The sequence below is a fragment of the Rhopalosiphum padi genome, chromosome 1, assembly GCF_020882245.1.
Source record: "Rhopalosiphum padi isolate XX-2018 chromosome 1, ASM2088224v1, whole genome shotgun sequence".
Lineage (NCBI taxonomy): Eukaryota > Metazoa > Arthropoda > Insecta > Hemiptera > Aphididae > Rhopalosiphum > Rhopalosiphum padi.
Window position 1 is genome coordinate 87,492,759 of NC_083597.1, and position 27,155 is coordinate 87,519,913.

At 29.2% G+C, this 27,155-nt stretch overlaps 1 protein-coding gene and 1 pseudogene across 2 annotated transcripts; one reads left to right on the top strand and one right to left on the bottom strand.

Annotated features, from left to right (window-relative positions):
• The first annotated feature begins 1,503 nt into the window (after positions 1–1,503).
• Positions 1,504–11,347, top strand: LOC132932188 (uncharacterized). 2 transcript variants are annotated; one of them, XM_060998437.1, is made up of 4 exons: positions 1,504–1,822; positions 7,967–8,099; positions 9,098–10,216; positions 10,345–11,347. In XM_060998437.1, the coding sequence occupies exons 3-4, from the start codon at positions 9,131–9,133 to the stop codon at positions 10,624–10,626; spliced, it is 1,368 nt and encodes a 455-aa protein (XP_060854420.1). In that variant the 5' UTR covers positions 1,504–1,822; positions 7,967–8,099; positions 9,098–9,130; the 3' UTR covers positions 10,627–11,347. The 2 variants fall into 2 exon arrangements, with proteins under 2 accessions (XP_060854420.1, XP_060854421.1); XM_060998438.1 differs by lacking the exon at positions 7,967–8,099.
• An 11,747-nt stretch (positions 11,348–23,094) lies between these two features.
• On the bottom strand, positions 23,095–26,294 carry LOC132932108 (uncharacterized; annotated as a pseudogene).
• Positions 26,295–27,155: the final 861 nt, after the last annotated feature.

The window sequence follows — 27,155 nt, forward strand, 5'->3', positions numbered from 1 at the left end:
GTCAACTCTCCTATATCTGTTTTTACTATAAATTATATAGTGGATAATTTTTTTGTATTTAAATATAAATTCGAACAAGTAATTATTCAGTTCTTCGATTCTAAAATATTTACATCAATAGTCCTTAAAAATATAAAATAGATGTTATATCGAATCTAGTATTTTTATACTTAGATAATTTTTAAAAATTATAAATATAAAAAAATATATTAATATTAATTACCAAAGCCATCATATTTTTTTAAACCCATATATTATTATAAATATATTATCCTAATAAGTAATTATAATACACATAACTAAACGATAAAAAACTAATCATACAAATTTTGATTTTGATACGTCAATATTTTCAACAATCAATTCAAATTGTCAGTACTTACAACTATATTAAATGTAAGCTTTTTATTTAAATAATCATTTAGAGTTCAGACGAGAAAATTAGTGGACTCCACATATTTTTGAGTTGGTGTTTTATCTTTAAAAATATATATTTTTAACGGTCATAAATTTTTCTTCGAAATCCATAACTTTACCCACATCAAACATTCCTATAAATATTATTGTTTATTATAAAAATGTTTATGTTCCCTCTGTTGTTATTACAAAATGTTTTAGTATCATATTTTTCTTACTAATAAAAAAGTAAAGTAAACATATAAATGCGTATCTTCTAAATTCTATAGAAAACAAAAAAAAAACTAAAAAATCGACGTTAAATAACATCCGTTAAAAACCTAGAACTTTTGTGAAATACTGCAAAAACTCGAACTTTTTCATATACAATATTCTAATACCTGTATTACACAATAATTTTAACTAACATTGCCATCATACAGGTTTATGCTATATTGAATTTATGGTTTGAATTTTAATATTTATATCGAACTACTTATATTGTTGATGTTTAATATTAAAAAGTGCTTAAAAATTAAATGTGCAATGGAAAAAAACTATAGACTATTAATAATTAAATTAGAATATAATTTATATGGATTATAGTCTATTGTTTAAGACCAAGATAAACTAATCTATATAATTCTATTTACCTAATAATATATAGATGCATATAGTCAAGTATTCATGATTCATCTTCGTTTATAATAGAGGTGTTTATATGTAAATTGTGTCAGACGTCGGGTGACGCTCTCTATCCAGCCTAGCTATGAGTTTTTCAGCTAATTTTGTTCTGTACATTACATACTTACATAATTAATTCTTTTGTTTTAACGCGTACATCGTTAAAATGGACACGTCCGTCGTGTAGTATTTGTTCGTTTTTTACACGAAAACTATTAGTCGACCCAAAATAAAAAATTAAAAAAATAACAATAATAATAATAATAACGAAACCGGTTAATTAAATCACCGGTCCACTAACTATAATTTGTGTGTTAGTGTGTGGAAGGCCGTATAGGATGGGATGAGGACGACCCTATACATAAATATATACACATGGAGTGTATATATAGGTACACACACAGACAATATTCCGGACCGGATGCTGCTATATGGTCCTCATCCAGTTATCCAATTAGTGTTTTATTACTCAAACGGCGTATATAGTATAACGATGATGAATGCTAGCGTGAACTAGATCCGTGAACGGCCACGCAGAGACTAGTAAAATTTGTCCCGAAGTGCAGTGCCGGCGGTGATTTAAGAATTTTCTGCAAGAGGAATTTTATTAAGGTGGAAATCACCCTTTCACCGCAATATCAGAGGTAAATCGTTAAGCCGGAGTAGATACCGCGTGACAATTATGAACATTATCGCGTAAACGAAGGCGTTTGAAGAACAGTTGCAATGAATTTGAACTTTGGTAGGTATATTAACATTAATGCTCTAAGTATAGTTTATTCATGTATTATAATTCATAATTATTTGTGCTGTACATTTATTGGATGATTAATGGATAAACAGCGTGCCATAAATTATTAACGTATAAGAGAACCATAATTATTTTAAATTTACTCAATTTTTTACATGTTTCATAAAACATATATTATATGCCAGGGGTGGCCAACTAGTCGATCGCGAGATGAATTTGAGTCGATCGCGACACCTTTTCCCATTTTCATAAAATTTTGAATTTTTTTCAGAAAACAATTAAAATATTTTTTTTTTTTTTGTAAATTCGTATATTTTTGTATATCCCAGGAATATAAAAATTATATTTAGAAAAAAGCGATAAATAAAACGAGACTATACACAGATCTCGAATAAAAGAACTGTAACACACATTGACAACCTTTTTTTTTTTTTTGGTCGATCGCGACAACCTAGAAAATCTCGGAGGTCGATCGCAAGTCTATTAAAGTTGGCCACCCCTGCTATATGTAAATATTTTGTACCATATATGATCCATTCAATGTAAGTCACTCATTATTTCAAATTCAAAAACTATTACCAAAAAAAAAAATGTTGAAGGAAATATTTTATCATATTAAGGCATTAGAACGATAATTTTTTTTTAAATATTTATATATTTTAACATAGTTTTTTTTTAATAATAATATCATGTATTTTTAATTCCTCATTCCAAAATAGAATTTTTTCGATCCATAAAAATCAAATTTTAAGCAAGCAGTTTATGAGTAAATTAAATTAATGTGTATTTAAAATTATAACTTATAAACTCCGTCACTCCGATTAATACTCTGCTTAAAAATATGAAATTAAAACTCACATTGTCATTCAAAATAATACAATTTCAAAAATCGTAAAGAGAAAATGTTTACAAAAATGTTGATAGTTAGGGAAATAATAAGTATTTTTTCGTTATATTGACCGAATAGAAGTTATTTGTACGAATATTTTAAAAGTTAAATCACTAATTTATCATTAAGTATTCAAATAGTTTAGTATAAGTTTTAAAATTTGGGTGGGTGGGCGTATCCGTTCGCGGTTGTTGACGGACCTAAACAACTTTTGTGCGTGCGACGCATTGTCGACCTCACACAATGTCTATCCGACCGGAATTGGCGTCGCCCGAAATCCTAATGCGCGTGCCGCGTATATACGACACACGCATTTCGACGCTGCCGAGTTTTCAATGTGATTCACACACACACACACACACACACACACACACACACACACGTGAGCACTAGCAGACAACAAAGAATATAATATATATATTATATATGAACAGTTGTTAAACAATGATACAATGGATCTGACAGAGAGGGTTGGCAGCTGTACTCGTCGTTTGGTGTTTTTTTGAAATAAACTCAACAGCTCTGGCCGGAGGAACGGGTTTTTAATGTATTTTTCGCCTTTGGAATCGATCGTCGTCGCCGGCCGTCGTTTCCACGCCGACGACCTCAACCTAAATCTCCCGTGTGCCAAAACCCCCGTTTATCCCTCGTCAGACTAAATTTATGTGCGATCCTTGCCAAAAAAAAAAATAATAATAATAATAAAAACGAAAGTTATTTGTTTTCTCGCGTTTTGGACGAATAGCTCCAACGCGAGCTATACGCCGTAATATTCGTGCAGTACATTTTGACGATTTATTGTCAAGTTATTGTGATTCATAATCGTTCAATTCAACGCACGTTTTCCAAAATAAAAATCTCACAGTTGATTTACGCACACTTCTAATTGAAATAATTTTGAATTACCTGCAATATTATTAAAAAATGTGTGACTATTGGCAATACATATTTTTTTAAACATAAAAGTAGACAAGTATATTATGAATTTTAATTTAATATATTTTTACCTACGTAATAACTAATAATTATCGTTTACTATCAACGTTTTTTTTAATTTGCGGTTTGGTATCTATTAATTCTATTATATATTTTTTTTGCAAAAGATTATGATTAAATTAAAAATATGTTCTCTAATGTACAGTGTGCTCAACTCTATCACGTAATATTATTGCTATAGATAATATTACAATGCGTTTAGGTGTTATCTTCGCGAAAAAAAAAATTACATTATAAATTTAATAAGATAATATAATACTGCAGTTAATATATAAAATCTAAATTACATATAATATTATAATATACACTATATATTATACGAACTATTCAGATATATTATATATACATACAATATCTTTATTGTAAATTTAATACGCAATGAATGCAATGATGACAAATATAGTAAGTTATTATAACCGCTCCGAGTCGCGTGTACAACGCATAGTACAAGCAAACTGCAGGTCATAACATCAAATGCTTCGAGGATATTATTTTGGTCTCACGCGGCAGGTTAATACTTAATATCACACAATATATTGCGGCAATTTAATAGATATAAGTTATATTAAGTCTTGAGCCAAGACAGCAACATCATTGTAGTGCAATTTAGTCGCTAACACCGCTCGACCGCTAATAAGTCAGCATAATATTTCTCGACTGTGTCTAGATCAATATTGTGTTAATTTACACATGCCTATCCGCTTGTACATAAAACAGTCATATTATATTATATACGTGTATGAAACGTAGAATTCACTGCATCAGGTAAAACAAATTGTAACGACCTATAAGTTCGATTTTCAGCGCAAAATATGAAAACATATATATTTTATGCTTGGAATAATTTTATAGTATAAAATCGTAAATTCCTTCGTTTATAAGTACTTATAGGTAGAAGGTACATAGTGTGCGAAATTTTACATTAACAGTAAAATGGTCGAGGTACACCTTTCGAAATATTTAAAATACATTAATTTTAGTAACACCACTGAATTTATATTAGTATTATAATACGGTAGCTATTATATTAACAATAAAAAAAAATCAGCAAAACAATGTTTCTAATGTCAAAAACTGTGAAAATAATGCTATTTTCTAACGGCGTGCAAATAGGTACAACACGCGGAGATTTTGCTACACACGGATTTAGCCAACCAAATCCTATTTAATTATTAAATTTCATTATTTAATCAGAAACGCTCAGCAAATTAATCTCTTCCGCTGACAACATATTAAGCTTTTACCTATAATTGTTAACTTACATAAGTAAAGTAACCTGAAAATGACTACAATACATTATTTGTTATAAAACAAATAATTGTGTTTTATAAACAATAAAACTATCTGGTTTTGACTCGTTAATTATTGTTGTTTTTTTTTTTAATTTTTTTGGTTTATTTGGTATGCAGGTTTCATAATTATATAGAAATCTGCTAACTTATTTACAAAACCTCTATAAAACGAGTATATATATAAATAGTTCATTATTTTCCATCCTGACTGATATGTTTTATTAAATTGAAGAATTACATATATATATATAAATATAAATTTTCAGTCATTTGTATATCTGTTATTAATCATTATTGCCACTTAATATTTAACTCTGCGTCTCTGCGGGTCTATTATTGTATCGTCAATTTGTTTTAAGTCCTTAATGAATCAAATAAAAGAACTATTTCATTTCTACAAACCGTTGGAATAACTATATTCTTCAATTCATCGACAACATTTGTGATTAAAGAAAAAGTTATTAGAAAATGGAAGCAATTACAAGCCAACAGCAAGTCTACTACGTATACTAACTAATAACTGTATGGGGCTTAATCTGTAAGATTTCATATCATTATTCAACGTTCGCGTTATTCTATATCCTATACTTAAAAATAAATTTAATATTATGATTTTCTATTGCGAGTAAATTAATTTAATGTTATTAATTATACTTTGCAGGCGAGGCCTGGTTTATAACCGGTACTATTATAGAATAGCTGAATTTATTATTAAACGCTTTATTTTTTATTATTAATTTAATAAAGTTAGGTTAATTTCGTATAATTACCAACATAGTAATAAAGATACGGCATTATACTCGTACCTATACGATAAAGAAAAAATAGCCACCAAGTATAATAATAATATAATAAACATACCACTCGTTGTGTTATGATTTATTTTTTTTTAGTTTTATATCCATTATAATATAGGTACCTAATATTTTCATTCAAAATGTTTTGAATAGTTCAGTTCAAACATTAAAAATGTAATGTTTTCAAAAACGTTTTATTCTATGTAGAATACACAAAAAAAAACCAATGTTGTATACTTATATTATAAGTACAACATTACAATTTTTAACTAGTTACATAAACATATATAATATAGTATTTTATTTAAAAGCTTCGTTGTCAATAAAAAATATACTGCTAATGGCGATCGAAAACACTTAATTTTCAAATACTTTATACTTTACAGACTTACTTAATCTACATTTATTATAAGCTTCAAATAAACCATCATGCGGAATTCACAATTGAATTAATGGCTTAATACTAAAAAAAGGTAATTTTTATAATATGGATGTAAGCAAATTATTCATATTATAAGATATGACCCTTAACCCTGTATATTATACTCGTATGTTGTATAAAATATCAACGTTATGATCACATAAATATTTCAATAAATCAATTATTAACAACGTTGCTCTATAAAATTATAATTACAATATCGAATTCTATCTCGTATCTACAATATTGCTCTGAAAAGATTCAAATTGTTTTTATTTTACTGATTGTACCTATAGACAGTAGTGGTTTTAATATTAAACGTAAATATAAATGTCTATAGAAATAGACTTTGAATAATGTAATATTGAATAATTTTTTTGAATCCAATGCCATTATAATATTATATTATTTAAGCAACGTACACAATAATCAAACGCATAATAATATTATATATAATATCTACCATAAACGTATACGTCATTTATAGATTATAGTTGATTTTATAAGGCGTTTGGACTGCACAATATATACACTAACGAATTTTTTCGTATACCGTTAATTTGTTTGAGTATAATAACATGATAACTAATAAACACTTTTAAAAGCTTATTACATTTTAATAAAATACATGTGCGATTGCGGTACAATACAAGTAATTTCGAAACTATATATTTTGTATATTAAAAAAATAAAAAATAAATTTCGTTTTTCGTATTTATAAACGTTCTAACGTCTTTTAGATAGTATAAAATGTTATTGGAAATTTATACAAAATAAATGCTGCACATTCAAATCCTATATGAAATATTTTATTAGTTATTATTAGTTTAAAATGAGATGCTGCAGGTAGATCTGACCAAACGTCGGTCTGATGTAATCTGCAGTCTTGCAAAACCAGGTTTATTGCTCGTCATATTATCGCGCGTTAATATGATAATATGAATTATGAACATTATTTTCGAAGTCAATATTAATAAATCGCGGATAGGCTTCCTGGCCGAATAGACACGACGAATAGGTATTATGCTTAATATAAATCCAAATAATTTATATGTGCAATAACTACCTATATGTTAGTATATATACGTATTTAAGGATTCGCGATGTTTCCAATATAAAATATAAACGGACAAAAATGTAAAAGTGTTGATTCACCTGACACCGATCGCGGTGTAAACGTATATGATTTCCCAACACTGCAGGTGTGTCTAGCTGTTTAACGATATCTTCTTTTATATCGACTTATAACGAATGCGATGGTCTCTCATAATCGTATTCCTGGAGTAAACTCGATGGCGCAACATAATAATATTTCAACGACATGAATATAGGTACATATATATACAGTTGGCACGCCACTAAAGATAATAAGCGTGTGTGTACGCGATGAATGACCGTTATCGACAGCGTTGTTCGGCCAAGTGAATGATTACTATAATCACTATAATCAAATCGATATCATATGACGGACACGGACACCTCCCACTCGTCCACACGATTTCGACGACGTACGAAAAAAAAATATTAACACTTATCAGGCTGATTAAAAATAATTGTTTCCCTAGGTTACCTATTTGTATGAAACTATTAGCAACACAAAAATCCAATCAATATTATATTACATGAAAGTCTTATAATATATCATTCATTGATTTAACTCAAATAGAATTCATATTCGCAGCTTTACAAAATGGATATCAATCATAATTTTGTGAAGAAATTTAATTTTATTTGTTTAAGAAAATGTTTGGTATGCAAGAAGACGAAGATATTTAAAGCAATCAATAAATGCACTGATTGCCACAAGATTTGTCATCGCAAGTGCCTGAAGGACTTTTTATCTGAAGTATTACAGCTAACGGAGACAACTACGGTATAAAAAAAATTTAATTTTTCTATTTAACACCTTATACTTATTCTTTATAGTCTTATCCTTTCTGACTTTTAATAAAAATTCTTCGACATTTCGTTAAAGTATATGAACTCGCGGTTACTCAGTACGTCATTTATTGTGCGAGTTTATTTTTTTATAAGTGATATGGAACTTATGGAAGTGATATGAATTTGTACGTACGTAAGGAGAATGGTAAAGAAAAGAGAATTTTACTAATGCATTTTTGTCTTTTAAAAGATATGGCGGAAGTTTTTATGGAATAATATATACTTAGACTTTTGAGTGACTGCTATACAAATCAACAAAAATAATGCATTATTCAACGTTCTTAATAACAATTTAGATACAATTACTAAACATTATCTATAATACTATATTTTTTTAATTTTTTTTTTTTTTTTGAAAAATGATATTTATTATGATATAACTTTTCATTGATGGGCCATTTTCAGTTTAATTTAATAATATTTGTTAAGCAATGCTACAACATTTAATATTTTTCAAATAATTTAAATCAAATTTGTAGAATTTTAAGGTCAAAATTAAAAAATGTAGTCCGATCGATCTCAAATAGATTTCATGCCGAATTCATGTACATTTACTAATAAATAGGTAAATGAATAGTTTTTGACAGAAAAATTGGTCGGTATTCAAATAGCCGTAAAGAGTTTTTTTTACATACAATATACGTTTATAGCTGATCAGTACATTTTTAGTTAAGTTTCTTACGAAACAACACTCAACAGTCAACATGTATAAAATATAATGCAAGATAATATTTATCATTTTTTAGTATAATAATTAATAATTGTGTAAAAATAATATGATAAATATTTTTGGTAACCCCTTACGTAACAGAAATAAAATAAAACAATAGAGAGTACCCCTACCAAAAAAAAAAAAGATTAACCCTGTAGATCGCGCTTCTAGTAAATATACAATACCTGAAAATAATTCAATCATAATATTGTTTAAAGGATATACACGGTTTGGAACAGGACGGACAAGTTATGGACGTTAATAGTGTCACTCTGGAAGCGGACAACAATATTACGTCGTCAATAATTGCAGATGTTCCTTATGTGTCAGAACAGAACACAATAACAGATATTGAAAGAATTAACCAAACTATTGAATTTAACAAAGAAGTCATAAGTCCAGAAAACGTCGCTCTCGAAGAGGATAACAATATTTCGTCGTCAATAACTGCAGAAGTTCATTATGTGTCAGAATCGGAACCAGACACAATAACAGATATTGAAAGAATTAACCAAACTATTGAATTTAACAGAGCAGTCCCAAGTCCAGAAAATGTCGCTCTCGATGAGGATAACAATATTTCGTCGTCAATAACTGCAGAAGTTCATTATGTGTCAGAATCGGAACCAGACACAATAACAGATATTGAAAGAATTAACCAAACTATTGAATTTAACAGAGCAGTCCCAAGTCCAGAAAACGTCGCTCTCGAAGAGGATAACAATATTTCGTCGTCAATAACTGCAGAAGTTCATTATGTGTCAGAATCGGAACCAGACACAATAACAGATATTAAAAGAATTAACCAAACTATTGAATTTAACAATGAAGTCATAAGTCCAGAAAATGTCGCTCTCGATGAGGATAACAATATTTCGTCGTCAATAACTGCAGAAGTTCATTATGTGTCAGAATCGGAACCAGACACAATAACAGATATTGAAAGAATTAACCAAACTATTGAATTTAACAGAGCAGTCCCAAGTCCAGAAAACGTCGCTCTCGAAGAGGATAACAATATTTCGTCGTCAATAACTGCAGAAGTTCAATATGTGTCAGAACTGGAACCAGACACAATAACAGATATTGAAAGAATTAACCAAACAAAAATCAAAAATATTAAACGATCAATTGAACTTGATCCAAACACAATTAATCATAATTTTGTAAAGAAATTTAATTTTTTTTGTTTCAGAAAATGTTTGTTTTGCAAGAAAACAAAAATATTTAAAGCAATCAATAAATGCACTGATTGCCGTAAGATTTGTCATCGCAAGTGCCTGAAGGACTTCCTACAAACAAAATCAGAAGTATTACAGCTAACGGAGACAACTACGGTATAAAAAAAATTTAATTTTTCTATTTAACACCTTATCTTTATTCTTTATAGTCTTATCCTTTCTGACTTTTAATAAAAATTCTTCATATTTTCTTCAAAATAATTCAATCATAATATTGTTTAAAGGATATACACGGTTTGGAACAGGACGGACAAGTTATGGACGTTAATAGCGTCACTCTGGAAGCGGACAACAATATTTCGTCGACAATAATTGCAGATGTTCATTATGTGTCAGAACAGAACACAATAACAGATATTGAAAAAATTAACCAAACAAAAATCAAATATTTTAAACGAAAACGTGAAGTTGATCTAAACACAAATAATCTGGAAAAAGTTCTGGACGAATACAAATTAGATGAAATGGATCTGGAGACAGCACACATATATATGAACACTAAATAGCCACGAATAATATATATCTATTATCCGTGAGAAAAAAACGGTGACCTGTCATTTAGTCCGGTAAATTATATCCGGCGGCAATTGATCCACGACATTTGATCCGGTTTAATAAGAACCTGTACCAAAAAAATATCCTGCTAAAAAATTTCTGGTAACAAAAAAATATAAAATATAAATACATAGTTATTTTTGAATTAGTTATAATTTTATTTTCATAATTTTCAAAAACGTCATTATAAAAGTAATATAGAATGTTAATAGGTAGGTATATAAAAAATAGTTATTATTTAATTTTCATAATTTTCAAAAACGTCATTATAAAAGTAATAATATAGAATACAAATGTTTATAAATTAAAATTATGAGCGACACCCTTCAAATACGTAATAAAATACGTTGGAAATTTATATCTTTTTTGAATCAGGAACAGGGGCTCCAAGAAGCAAAATTAGAAAAAATTATTCTGGATGAAAATAATCATACAAAAAAAAGAAAACATAAAAACATAGACCAACATCTTAAAAATACCGTAGAAAACTACGAAACTACTATCGCTCATAATTTTAATTTATAAACATTTGTATTCTATATTATTACTTTTATTATGACGTTTTTTAAAATTATGAAAATTAATTAATAACTATTTTTGATATACCTACCTATTTATATTCTATATTAAAAATATAATGACGTTTTTGAAAATTATGAAAATAAAATTATAAGTAATTAAAAAAATAACTTATGTATTTATATTTCATATTTTTTTGTTACAGGAAATTTTTTAGCAGTATATTTTTTTGGTACAGGTTCTTTTTGAACCGGATCAAATGTCGCGGATCAATTGTCGTCGGATATAATTTACCGGACCAAATGACGTGGAACCGAAAAAAACCTACAGGCTAATCAAATTTGTTAATGATTCTACTCGAAAGTCAAGTAGATGGATTTTCAGACTAACTAAAGCATAAATATGTATTTATAAACTTGTTTGTAAACAATAAATTAACATTGTAAAAATACTCAGTGTATTGAAACAATTATGTTAATAAATAAAAAAAAATGTGCGTGTAACAAGTACGCGCGGATGAAGTGAAACTTCTTTCAGTCATGTAACTGATATTAGATGTGTATAGGAATAAAATAATAATAACACACTTTACAATTTTATTTTCAATAGAACTATATTTATTTTTATTTTATTTATTTACTACTGGCTATCCCCGTGTGAAGTAAAATTGGCTTTCTTAAAAAATCATCCAATTCAACCACTCTCATTGGATTTGGATGATAAACTTCCTTTTGATCCGAATAAGGTTTATCTTCAAACAACAAATAATAATGATAAAATTAATAGAAAATGGCTGTCTTATTGTTCATATTATAAAAAAATATTTTGTACTACTTGTATGACTTTTGGTAGTACTCGTGAAAATGTTAGTAATTTAGTAAATGGATTGTTAGTTGATAATCCAAAAAGTATATATGGTACACTTAAGAAGCATGAAATATTGGAATATTGAAATATTGGGCCCCAACCTATAATGGGGGGCCCAATGATAAAAATTGAAAAGTATGTAGAAAGAAAAAAATAAAAAGATTTTGTTATTATAATATAATAATAATTAATAATTATTGAACAATAGATCGATTTTGTCTTGTACAACACAACGTTATCGTATATTAACGTTTCTTTTGCGGCCCGTATAACCGAAATTAAAAATAGTTTGGTTGCAATTGATTAAAGCGCGTCATGCGAAGGAACGCGTATTTTGACCGGCCTATATAGTATGAGTGTGTGACGCATCTCAATTATCGGTGTTTATTTTTGTTATGTGCCACGCGGGAAAACCGCGATAGGGCTAGCTTTTATATTGCACGACGACGACGCTCGTTGAAAATGCGGGATCTTCGTCAGTCGATGTTTTATATTCGGTCATTAGACAATAAGTTATCCATTTATTTATTTTTATTTACGTCTACAATAAATCATGCCGCCAAAAGCTTTAAGTGGAGCAGCTAAAAGAAAAAAAAAACACCAATTACAGTGTAATATTTTAAAAACCAATCAGAAGATAAATTATTTTTTTGAAAGCAGTCAACATAACAATGGTAAGTACAAAATTATTTTATGAATAAATATTGTTGACTAGCAAGATGTTAAATTAGAGATGACTGAGATTTTGTTATTTAATCTAGGTATTTATTAACAATTTTATTGCAATATTCATACCTATATCATGGTATACAAAATATAAAACTCAAGCTTTTGTTACAGACACGTTAACTAATTCGTTCAATAAAGATTTATGTTTTGCCATGTTTTCATCAAATATTCCACTAGCTAAACTAAAACAATCACATTTTCGGAATTTTTTGGAAAAATATATGAATCGGCAAATTCCTGAAGAGTCTACTATCCGAAAAAACTACGTAAGTACTTTTTATGATGAAACTCTTGCTTCTATTAGAGCATACGTAGAAAACAAAAAGATTTGGGTGAGCATAGATGAAACGACAGACGTCGAAGGCCGATATGTCGCTAACGTTATTGTTGGAACATTGGAAAATAATTGCCCTGGTAAAACATTTTTATTAGACTCTGCAGTTTTGGAAAAAGCAAACTTTAGTACAATATCAAAACTATTTGACAATTCTATGAGTATTTTGTGGCCTACTGGTATTAAACATGATAGTGTTTTATTATTTTTAAGTGATGCAGCGCCATACATGGTTAAGGCTGCAAAAAGTATCAGTGCATTATATTCGAAAATGATCCACGTCACTTGCATAGCTCACGGATTACATAGAATTGCTGAGGAAATTCGAAATAATTTTCCCGAAATTGATGCTCTCATATCAAATGTTAAAAAAATTTTTCTTAAAGCTCCGTCTCGTGTACTTCTATTTAAGAGTATCGCACCTGAAATTTCGATGCCGCCAGAACCTATTTTAACTCGCTGGGGTACTTGGCTGTCAGCAGCAAATTACTATTATGAACATTTCCATGTGATTAAGACAGTTGTAAACGAACTCAACAAAAACGACTCTACAGCTATTAAAAAGACACAAGAGCTATTGGCTAAGCAAGAACTGGAGGCAAGTTTGGCATTCGTAAAAACCAACTACGGTAGTTTACCCACTTGCATTACACGTCTTGAAAAATCTGGACTTTCTTTAATTAACGCAATAAGTATAGTTGATGAAGTTGAAGTTTTTATTAATCGAAACAACAGTGGTCAAGGTAAAGAAATACAAAAAAAACTTGAAGCTGTATTGAAAAAGAATAACGGATTTAAAGCTATTAAAAACATTAAGAACATTTTGGAGGGAAAAACTGTTTCACGAGATGAGGATACCGTTCCTGAAGACTTCACGTGTGATGATATGACCTACATGAAATTTGCACCAATCACCTCTGTAGATGTCGAAAGAAGTTTTTCAATTTATAAACAAATATTAGCTGATAATCGGAGAGCATTGACATTTGAACACATTAAACAGTATATTGTTGTGCAGTGCAACCATCACATACTATCTCAAGGTAAAATACTTAAATATTATAAAAAGTAGATTTTTTTTTTAAATTTTGACTGTTTATACCTAATACTATTTTTAATTTACTGGTTTAAAAATAATTTTCAGTTTAACGTGACCATTAAAATACAAGAAACATAAAATCAAGAAACAGCTGTAAGCATTGATCAAAAAAGTAAAACAATTTTAGAGCATTTTTTATAATTATTTTTCATATTTTAAGTTAATATTTTTAGTACATTTTTTTATGTCATTAATTAAATTTTAATAAAATTAAAAATATTTTGTGCATTTTTTTATGTCATTTTTCACATTTTTAGTAAATTTTTTACATCATTAATTGAATTTTTTAGGTCATGATTGCACTTTTTCTAAGGCATTTTTAGGTTTTTTTTAGGGCATTAAAATCCGCGCCCTAGTTATCATAATCAAGTTTTTAAATTTATTACATACCTAGTGATAGTACACAAATACACAATATAATTTTATATACATATTAATTAGTAGGTATATAATATTATTAATATTTTATTGCATAAAATTACATATAATGTTCAACACTTCAACCTTATTGAAAATAAAAATGCCGTAGTGGTGCAATTAACAACATTGGTTAATCAATACCTGATGAATATAACAGTTACAATGACCACACAGAAAACCACGGTCTTAGAAGATGTTCTTCCCAGAAAAATATTGTTTTCAATTTTTAATCAATAATATTTGTGCTTGTATTTTATTTGAATGTACCTATCTGTAGTTTTTCTTATTCATTTGATTTAAAATAATCATTATTGTATTATTCTCTATCTCTATCACAGGCTTGATTAAAATAGAGATATTCATAACAATTGTATAAATATTAAATAATGTAGGTAGGTATTATGTTAATTTTTATTGATGTTAAATAAAAAATAAAACAAATATAAGGTGATAAGAAACAGCAATTTAATTTTTGTTTTTTGTCAACGTGAGCATTTATATGCAAATGGATGTCCTTAACATCTTTTAATTTGAATTTTAAATGGAACTGCAATTGAATAAAAAATGCCACCCAAAATTATTATTTTCAATAATTTAAATAAAAATAAGTGTAGCTACTTACTCAAAGCATGACATAAAACCATGGAAATATTTACCACAAAATATAATTAATACCTAAGTACTTTTGTTAACCTGTTTATTAATTTATAAGAAAACCTTAAATCACATGTTTTGAAGGACAGAGTAAACTTATTTGACTATACTCCAATAAAGGTACAAAAATAGGCAGGGTATTACTAATTTTGATTTGAGTTTTGCATGTATAGGTAACATAAATATAATTTTGAATATTTAACATATATATTAGTCTGATATTAATACATACATATGTATTACATATTACATTATGAATGATTAATTAATACCAAAATCTATAAAGAAGTATTAAATTATTAATATAGGTACACCTTGTACTCAGTACAACAATTTTAAAATTAATAGCTTAAATAGTTATACAACTTAGTACTTACCATTATCCTTAATTAAAAATATGAAACATGCATTGCATTATTTGTATTATATCAGAAAATATAATATCCTAAATTATAATACAAATCCATCTTATTTAATCATTATTTCTAACAATCTATAATATAATATAAATTTATATTATAATTTATAATGTACTCTTTTGTGTAGGTATACATAGTAGGTAATATTTGGTCACTGTTTTTTCATTGAGTTCATTGGTGGCGTATGGTGCTATTTAAAAATATATATAAATTATAAATAGCCAAATAGGCGTATTATAAAGTTATAAAGTATAAATATGTAAATATTGTAAATAGTAATGAATTTTATGGTATGCATTATTCAATCAGCCTGGTCAGATACTCAAATGAACATTTTACTGCACTGTAATAATAATAAATAATTAATAATATATTATAATTTACAAAAATGGGATCATCATGTTTAAAAATTACAATACTTATAATAAAAACCATTAAGACATTTAGTCGTTATTGTAAAAGCTTATTAGATATAACCATTTAACAAATATTATATTTGTATTTTTATATTTTAAATTTTAGTAAATTCCGCGGTATTATTACTGTAAAAATTAACTCTTGTAACTTGTTATTTTATATTATTATTTTTTTACTTTTGTCCTTTGCTTGAAATACGAAATACCAAGTTATGTACAAAGAAATAATACATATTTATAATCATAAAACAGTAGACAAAGTTGCATGTATTGTCGATAACAAAAAAAGTTTTACTACCCACAATCAATAAGTCTCAATGCATGACTTTCATGGACATGTAATACTTAGTAGCTCAGTTAATCATATATTCATATAGGTATTTCGTACAAAAAAATTATACTATAATATTTTTTTTTTTTTTTTTTTTTTTTTTATTGGAAAAAAAAAAAGAGGCTTCAACAACTGAGGTTATTAGCCTTGTAGGTGTTACATAGTGAGTGTTACATTAATTTTGAATTATAAAATACAAGTTATAGCATATAAATATTTTTGAGACATATAAAATTTTCATAATGTACATGTTGAAAATAATGATTTATAAGTTATTTATAATATTAATTTTTGTGAGGAAATTTAATGTTTTTGTGCTGTAGTCTTCATTTAGTGCTTCTTCTAGGTTGCCTGGTATCGATAGTGAGTTTCGTATGTTTTGGAATGATGGGCAGTCTTGGATGATATGCTGTATGGATAGGTTTTCATGACATTCTTCGCAAATAGGTGGTGGGTCTTTACTTATTAGAAAAGCATGTGTCAGAAAAGAATGTCCAATTCTTAGTCTGGTTAGAGCAACTTCGTGTCGTCTGCTTAGGTTTTGCGGGATGTGCCACTTTTTTGTGCATTTTTTAATCTTTTTAAGTTTATTGGAAGGTGGAACGGAATCCCAGTGGCTTTGCCATACCATGTTTGTTTTTTGTCTAATTGATAGTATTATGTCATTAACTGGGATGTCAGTGATTGTTGGGAGGGCGATTGTTTTGGTTGCTTTATCTGCTGACATGTCGGCCATTTCATTACCGGCAATACCCATATGTGATGGAACCCACATAAATTCAATTTTTTTTTGTTGTAAGGAATAATTCATTTTGGATGTTTTGGGTTATTTCATTGGACGAAAATGGGTTTTGAAGAGCCTGGAGAGCACTTAGAGAGTCGCTAATTATGAGTATGCAGTTATTTGAGATTGTCAGCTTTGTTAGTTTGATTGCCTCTAATATGGCGTAATTTTCTGCAGAGAAATTGCTGCTTTCTGGAGGGAGTTTATGTAAGATTTTGGTTTCATCCATGATGATTGCAAAGCCTGTTCCATGGGTGGATTTGGAACCATCGGTGTAAATTTGTAAGAAGTTAGGATATTTGTTTTGGATAATTTCTTTAAAATGGGACGTGATAATTAATGGGTTTGTTTCGTGTTTATTGTACATTGTTAACTCAGTGTTGAGTTGAATTTTCCAATTCCAAGGTGGACATTTTGGGAATGTTATTTTATTTTTGACAGATGTGTGGATTTTGAATTTGTTGCATAAGAGGGAGAAGGTGTCCTGTATGGATGGAATTTGTTTTCTGATCATGTTGGTTGGATTTGTATTTTGGTTGTTAAACGTGTGGTTGTATCCTATATGATTAGGGGTGCTTCTCCTTTTGATGCCATAGTTAAGTATATCTTTTTCTCTAAGGAGTTTAAGGGGCAATTCTCCGGCGTAACATAGAATGCTGTCGATGGGGCTTGTTCTGAATGCACCTATTGATATACGAATTCCCTCATTGTGGATTGGATCTAATATCTTGAGTAGATTTTCACTGGCTGTGTTATAAATGATTGACCCATAATTTATTTGTGATAGTATTAGTGATTTATATATGTTTAGAAGGCATTTGGTGTCAGCCCCCCAAGTGTGGTGGGAAAGTGTTTTCATTATGTTCATCTTGGTTTTACAAGAGCTTTTGAGTTTTTTGAGATGGTGAGTCCATTTTAGTTTATGATCGAAGATAATACCTAATATGCGTAGTGATTTACAAAAGGGTATTTCGGAGTCTTTGAGGAATAATTTGTGATTCCCTATCGTACGAGTGTGAAAAGATATACATTGGCTTTTCCCTGGGGAGAATTTGAAGCCAGTCTTATTTGACCAGCTTTGGAGGGTGTTGAGTGCTTGTTGCAGTATTTCCACTGTGATTTTAATGTCTTGTCCGCTGCAATAAATATGGCAGTCATCGGCAAATAATAGATGTTTTGTAGGTTTAGGTATTTCTTTAAATATATTATTGATGGCTAGCAGAAACATTGTTACACTGATTACTGAGCCTTGGGGGAGGCCATTTTCAGTTAGGTAGCTGTTTGATAGTTTATTGTGGGCTTTGACTTGTATTGTACGATTATTTAGAAAATTTTGGAGGAACTGGAACATTTTACCATTTATTCCACATTCTTGAATGATTTTAAGGACTCTATTTCGCCATACCATATCATAAGCTTTTTCCAGATCTAAGGCTATTAGTATTAGGTGTTGATTCTGGTTTTTGGCGTTAGTTATGTCCGTATGTAAAGAAGAAAGAGTGTCAAGGGTTGAATGGTTACGGCGAAATCCACATTGTTCGTTTGTTATTATGTTAGATGTCTCCAAGTACCAAACGAAGCGTTTGTTTACCATTTTTTCCATTGTTTTGCTTAGCGTATTGATGAGGGATATGGGCCTATAGTTAGCGGTGTCAAATTTATTTTTATTCGGTTTTGGGATCGGTATAACGATTGCTTTGCGCCATTGGTCTGGGTATACTCCTTTATCCCATATTCTGTTATAAATTTTAAGAAGAGTTTCGTGACCTAACTTTGGAAGATTATGAATGAAAGAATATGGTATCCCGTCTGGACCTGGACTTTTGCTTTTGCATCTTGATAGAGCGTTGTGTAGTTCCGTTATATTGAAGGGTTGATTGAGCGTGTTTTCTTGATGATGGAAATTGAGTTCGAGGTCCCTTTTAATATTTGCTTCTGTTTTTTGTTTGAAATTTATAAATTCATATTCATAATTTGAGTTGCAGCTATTTTTAGTAAAGTGATGGGCAAATGCCTCGGATATATCCGTGGGGGATGATAGTGAGATACCATTATGGTTTAAATTGAAGGGTAATGATTGGTGAGGTATTCCTTTGATGGCTTTGATTTTGTTCCACATGTCCGTTGGAGATGAGCTTGAGTTTATTGAGTTTGTGTATTTTTGCCAAGATTCAGTTTTACTTTTTTTTGTGATATATTTTGCTTGTGCTCGAAATTTCTTGAGAGTTATGTGGTCATCGATAGATTTGGTCTTTTTAAATTTGTTTAATGATTTTTTGTAGGCTCTAATAGCTGAATTACATTCCTTGTTCCACCATGGAACTGTTTTCTTTTGTTTTGTGGTATTTATTTTGCCAATGGTCAGCTTAGCGGCCTTTAATATAATGTTAGAAAAATTATCGATCATTGAGTTTATTTCGGTTTGGTTGGATGAATTTCTTAGGTTAATTGGGTGATCAATGAGATCTTGGCTTATGATGTCTCGGTAAAGTTCCCAATTTGGGTTTTTTAAGTTCCAGCGGTCGAGTGAAGGGGTTGAAGTTAATTGTTCAAGGATTTTTATGGAAATTGGCCAGTGGTCGCTGCTGCTATACTCATTTAGTACGTTCCATTCTGTTTTAGGGGCAAAAGAACTATTTGTTATTGTGAGATCTATAGCTGAAAAAGAGTTATGGGCTGCATTGTGACGGGTGTAATCTCCAGTGTTTAATAAAATTAGGTGTTCATTTTCTATGAATTTTTCCATGGTTTTGCCTCTTTGGTCTGTGTGATGCGATCCCCACATTTGATTGCGGCTGTTAAAATCTCCGAGAAAAATAAAAGGTTTAGGTAATTGTTTGATGATATCATTGAGATCGTTTAGTGTTAAATTGGTACTGTCCGGTAGGTAAATATTGCAAATGCATAAGGGAGTTTTTAGGCGTATAGAGACAGCTATAACTTCAAGTGGAGATTGAATGTGTATTTCCGTGCTTTCGATGAGATCAGAGGTAAAAATCGCGACTCCGCCGCTGGCTCGAAGGTTCGTTTGACGGTTTTTGAAGAATCCGTTGTATCCTCGTATGGGAAAGGTGGTGTCAGGTCTTAGGTTAGTCTCTTGAAAACAGAAGGCTATAGGTTGGATGACATTTTTGGCACGGTGGATTTCGGTGTAGTGTTTTGTTAGTCCATTTATATTCCATTGAATAATTGAGTCCATGATTAAATTTTATAAAAGGTATAGAAAAGATTTGGGTGATTTTTTGGCGCGTGTGTTTTATTAGGTGTTTAAATTTAAATTGCACTTTATTGGAGAGGTTGGGTTTGGAAAAGCAAATTTGAAAGCTTTGTCAATCGTGTTTTCATTGATCTTTCTTTTGTTATATGCCTAATTTTATCAAGCAAGTCCATTAGAGTTGGTATGTTTGTATTTGCATTTTCAATAAGTGTGTGTATATTCATGGCTTTATTGTTGAAGTTGTTTAAGATATATTTGAATTGGAGATAAGTGACTGGTAGAGGGTCATTGGCCGTGAAGAATTCTATGATTGGTTTGAGCCCTTCATCCAGCTTTGTATCTATGCTCTCTGAAGAATTTGAACGCGATTGTAGTTTGGGTTTTTTGGTTTTTTTTTCTTTATTAGTGGTGGAAGATGTTAGTAAAAAATTTGGAGAGTTTGGAGGTTTAGAGGACGATGAGTCCGATTTCAGTCTTTTATGTGTTTCCTTAGGTGTACAGGACGCACTGCAAGGATCCGCAATGTGGCTTTGGGTTGAAGGGAAAACTTCAGTTTCTTCTAAAACTTCGTTCAAATCGTTTTCAGTTTGGTCAAGTTGTATATTATCTAGGGATGGGTTTGAGGGAGGGGGGATATTTTCAATTAATTCTGTTACGTCTTCAGTCGTGACATCAGACTTGTTTAAGTCATTTGTGTTGGATAGGGGATTTTTTTCCGATTTGTCTTCGATATTTAATTTACAATTGTTTGTTGTGTGTCCAGTAGTTTTGCATAAAAAGCAAGTTAATACATCATCGGTAAAAAAAATTCTGAACTGTGTTTCATTTAGTGAGATTACTAACGAATTTGGAAGTTTGTGTATATCTTCGTGTTTTAAAAATACTTGTCGTCGGAAACTCATAATATGTTCATAGCCTGCTATATTGATGCCAGCTTTAAGATGATTTATTTGTGATATGGGGTGTATATCGAGGTTTTTAAGGGCGTCTGTAATAGCTTGATTGGGAATAGATGGGCATACATTTGATATGATGAATCTTTTGGCCGGGTTTAATAATCTACGTATTTGTATCGTATGTTCGTTTATATTGATTGTTTGTGTTGTTTGGATTAGATTATCGAGTATTTGTTTGCTGGACAAGAATATGCAGAACCGGTTATTAGATATTCTAGAAATAAAAGTTATGTTCTTAGGAGAGACGATTTTTCCTATTGCTAAAATATATTCTTTTTGAGGTATACCATCAATTGAATTAAACACTAGGGCTTGTTCGCGGCTTGGTATCTTTTCCGTGGCTACAGCGGTTGCGAAGTTTATAATGTTCGTGGTATTTAATGGAGATATTGTCGATCGGTCCATTATCGGCTGGTCATTAGTAAATGTATTATTAATTGCCCGAGAAGCGATAGTGTCTGTGGTGTGTGTATTATCGGTTGACGATGTGGTTGTAGCGGAGAGTGGTAAAGGGGTCTTGATTGCGATGCGTGAGGCATGATTACTCGTTGGTGTGGAGGGGCCGCCGGTATTGTGTTCGGTGCCTGGCCCGACTTTATATTTAGATGATTGTAGATTCGACGCGGTTTTGTAAAGTGTTTTAGAAGAAGAAGTTGAGGTTGTAGTAGGTAAGATATTATTTTTGGTTTTGTTTAAGGTAGAAGTATTAGAACGGTTTGGTGTGAAATTTTTGGGCATATTGCCCGTTTGGTTTCTATTCATTGCGTGAATATGCGACGGTTGGGCGTTATATTAATTAAAACATATTACCTTTCCAATCGGCGACGTAAATGTTGTGCTATCGAAAGCTATAAAACGTAAATTGCGATAAACACACGTGTTGCACTGTCGGGTGTCGAACACGAACTGAGATAATATTTTTTATATTATATAAATATTTTATTATTATTTATTTACATTTTACTTATTTAATATCACCTTTTACCAAGCCATCTAGGTTCTAGGTATTTACTATTAACTATTTACTCAAAAGCACGATTGAAGGTATACTAATTACTAGGTGTATACAGTAAAAAATCTAAAATCGTGGAATTCGTGTCAAAAGTTGAATAAAATTGTTTATTTGTTTAATGGTGGTCAAAACACTCGAAAACAGGAAAAAATATATATTGATAAATGATAAGTTTTAACCGCGATTAAAGATATATCTTTAATCGTGCTGATAACAGTCGATAATAAAATAAACAGTGAAAATAGGCATTGCCAACATCCAAAAATTAAAGCAAACCCCTTGAACAGGTTAGGTAAACAATCGTTTTTATTATTCAAGAAGATATTATTAGATTAATAATAATATTATTATATAATAACAAATTGGTAATTACCAATATTACTATTTACTTTACTTAATTATATTATAACCGTAATTAGTATGATTTATTTAGTCCGTTTTGGTGTTTTGGTTATTGGTCAAAACATTTTTTTTTTTTGATGAAGAAAAGTTAAATTTACTTGAAGACATTTAAGTTGAGGTAAGAAACAGTTAATAACAATAAATTAACTATTATTTATGTATCTAATTAAACAAAACCAATAAATAATTTATAACAATTTATTTTCTTAAATAAATTATATTTAAATAAACTTTATAAAATTATAGGACTTATTTAAATTTTACCATATTCTTACGGCACCTGTAAAGTTTGAATTGCATAGTGGACAATTCTCTCTTTCTAACCTTGGCACACAATCGGCACACAGAACTCTATGCCCACATGGTATTAGTGCGTGTGTTCTTACACCATCTCTACATACAACACATAAATCCTCTTCATTTCTTTGAGGAAACATGGTTGCAATATTTTGAGGAACAGGAGCATATGGTATTTCTTGTTCTTCATCATCACCATATTGCTCCTGCCAAATTTCTAAGGCCAAATCTTCAGGTACAAAAAAGTCTGCCTCGTTATATTCTTCTGGATCTAATAACCATGTAATGATGAGACATTATATTAAATTAAATTTGAAAATAATAATAATATGTAGGAACTAGGAAGTTAATTACCCTGTATATTATTGACAGCTTGATTTTCAATCTCTGCTGGATTTTCTTGTTCAGGATTAATTACTGGAATATCAAGTAATATGTTATATATAAATTATGGTAAGATAAATACCTAGGTCATTATTAATTACAGAAGTTAAGTTTAAATTTTTAAATTTTAGGTATGTAGTATAAATGGAAAATTAGAAATATTACATTATAACTTACTTTCTGGATTATCAACAAACCCGTTATTCAATAACATATCAGGTGCATTGATCACATTAATGTCAGCCTCTTCTTCAGAATCTATTGATAAGTTAAAGATCAAAACTATTTATATGCAGGTAAGTTACTTTAAGTTATTATAATGTATATAATATTATTAATATTAGTTATTTATGGATAAAATAGGTGCCTAAGTTTTAGTTTTTTTTTTTAAGTTTTTATGTCAACTAGAATAATAATTTAAATTTGAAACCTAAATAATTATTTTTTAAAGCAATAATTGTGTATAATTTTGTTAGGACCATTATATATCTATATTATCTATATTAATAGATCATGTAAAATTTACATACTATATAATATTTAAATATAGCTACTTGGATAATTGATTTTGCTCTATATTATATTTACATTATATTATTTATTATATTATAAGGTACCTTCACTTCCATCTTGCCAATTCAACTCTCTTGTGAGGTAACCATCCACACAGTGTGAACACTGTATCAAAAACTCTTTAATGGTTATTGCTTCTGTGCTAAGTAGAGCTGTTGAGTGTTTAATACGCAGGCTATTTAAAATGAATTTAACTTTGGTGTTGCGTGTTGTAACCATTCCTGCTGCCAATTGATTCACCACAATATGCTGCTTCATTGATAAGTTTTTCAGATGTTCTAGGTAGGTATAATAAACGTTTAATTTCAATTATTTATTTCCATGAGACATTAATTTTAATTTCATAATATTCATTAATCTAATTTACATACATTATTTAGAATTTTAGGCATTGGCTTATAACTATCAATTGCTATTTATAAGGTGTTGGATTTATATGCTCTATAGGTAATCCTTCTAAATATTATGCGCAAAAAATATAATAACTAAATTATTAATTAAAGCAACATTTATTTTAATACAAATTCTATACAACAAGTGACTACCTACTATTGATATAATGAAAAATAATTATTTTTTTATCAATGTTAATTTAATTAGTTATAAATTAAGTGTTATATTGTAAATTTGATTAATTACAAATTCTTCATACGTGTATTAAAAAAATCTTAGTTTAAATAAAAAATAACATACGTATGCTAAATATCAATATGCATAAAATATTAATAATATGCATTAAAGATTTATATATTACACTATCTCAATTTAAAATAAAAAAAGACAGAAATAGTATGTATACAAAGAAATTTAAAAGAGTAAAAAATAAATCAAATTCTATGATTTTGGTAGTTCTTTCTTCAGATTTATAACTAAAATATCTAATACCTAATTACATATTATTATTTGTCACTTTATTGAAATACATATAATTCTAAGAATTAATTATTATTAACAAAAGCTAATTATCGTTTATTATTAAAATTATTTTATTTATTTTCAGCTTTTAACAGAAGAAGATACTATTCATATCCACATTAAACACTATTTTTTTCATTTGAAAAATTAGTAAAAAAAAAACTTACCCAACATTCTCCACAAATTTGGGTGCGTCACTTGAAAAGTCTGTTTAAGACTGGAATGAAAACTTTCAATGTTGTTATTGGTGCGCCGTGGTTGATTATACACTGAAAAGCACTCTGGACCTTTTCGAGTGAGCCAAAAACTGTAGAAATTATTGTTTTGAGAATTTTTTTTTCCATCAACAGTAATTAACTTATTAAAAATTTACCTGGTAAAGTATGTGAAAAATCTTGGCATCAAAACACCATTATTTTGGACATGAATTTTGATTTCTTGGAATCCCTGCTCAATTTGATGATGAGGCAATAGAGCTAATACTGCGCACATCCTCAAGCACATTTTAGCCTCTCACTCTTGCTGTACATAATTTGAGTAGCCCATCTTTTTAATATTTTTCTGCAAACTCTAAAATAAATTACTTTAATAATATTTAAAATGTAAAGGCTTAAGTATAATAAATTATACAAAAATAATTTCAAACCTGTACAAAATGGAATATAATAAGAATATATCATTGCTTCAGGATATATATCAGTAAAGATATTGTGGAGTGCAGTTTCGAAGTCAATCATAATTGACAATGGTCTTCGGGAAATTTTGTGCGGAATCTTTCCAACACTTTCCTGTATGAAGCTTCTGTCTTCACTTCCATTAAAACGAAGCATACAGGTATAGACTAAACAAATGCATGTATATAGTTTTATTTGTATAATTAATTGAAATGATTGGTTAATAGTTATATTTTACGTGATTTTGCAGGATCAAATGCAACATAAATAATTGTCTACAATGGGGCATTGACGGAACTACTTTGAAAGTAGCATCAGCGTGTAGTTCTGTGGCACCCTGATGAACTACAGAACTAATAATTTCTTGGCACGCAAACATTACACTATACTTCCCATCATTATCAACTATCCATTCTTGGTAGAATGTAGAATTATTACATTGATACCTATAAATAAGATATTCCAATTACAACAATCAATAGTTTTAAATTTTATTAATTGGGTATATAATCTTACTTGTTAGCATTTAAATCTAAATATTCACTCAACTCCCGTAATGTGGATGGTAATGCTGGACAAACACTACGTCGTGACTGCCGCATTGAAGATTCTGATGTAGGCCAACTATAATTTAAAGCGGCTTCCTGATTTCTATCAAATTTGCATTTTATAAAAATATTGTTTATATTTAACAATTTTTAAGTGCATTATAAGTTACCCTTACCTTACGGATTCCTCATCATATATAATTTTAAGAGCTGTAGTCTCTGTTTTTGCCCTTTCAATTAAAGTTGTCCTAAAACGTTTTACTAGTTGTTGCATGTTAAATAATGGACCATAAGATAAATGTGTATGATCTTTATTTTTTATTATGGTGCCATTTTCCAGCTGGATCACTGTGCCTTTACAATATATATTAGGTGTTGCACATACATAGTAACTGTAATAATTAAGTTAATTTCAAGCATTTTATATGTATTTCTATAATTTTTTAATAATAAAAAATTGAATGTGACTTACCGTTTACCACCACGAGTTTTGTTAATTTTATAATAAAATCCTTCATGTTCCATTTTTTTTTTTTACTGAACAAGAAAGTAATGGTAAAATAATTTTTACAGAATAAAAATATGTAACAAAAACTGATCAAATTAAATAGGACTGCGTTTTAATGACCAAATAACACGTACAAAAATGTAGAGCTAAATGACAATAAATCGAGAATCAGGTTATAATACATTCGTAAATATTCTGCATTTTACGCATAGAAAAAAAAACAATGAACTAAAAATAGTTATGGTTTTTATTTATAGTATGAGTCATAATTAACTCCAGAAAAAAATAATGTCTATTTTTGTTACGCATTGGCAATTGCTATAATATATTGATATATTTGTCGGCTAAAATATCCAAGATTTTACGAGCTCCCATTATAACCAACAAGTTTGACATAACTTTATTAGAAGTATAGCATTAGG

Bases quoted from the DNA above. Each gene is read 5' to 3' on its own strand.
- LOC132932188 (XM_060998437.1), top strand. From the start codon at position 9,131: ATGGACGTTAATAGTGTCACTCTGGAAGCGGACAACAATATTACGTCG. The intron at 10,217-10,344 runs GTATAAAAAAAA...TATTGTTTAAAG, and splicing joins AGCTAACGGAGACAACTACG to GATATACACGGTTTGGAACA.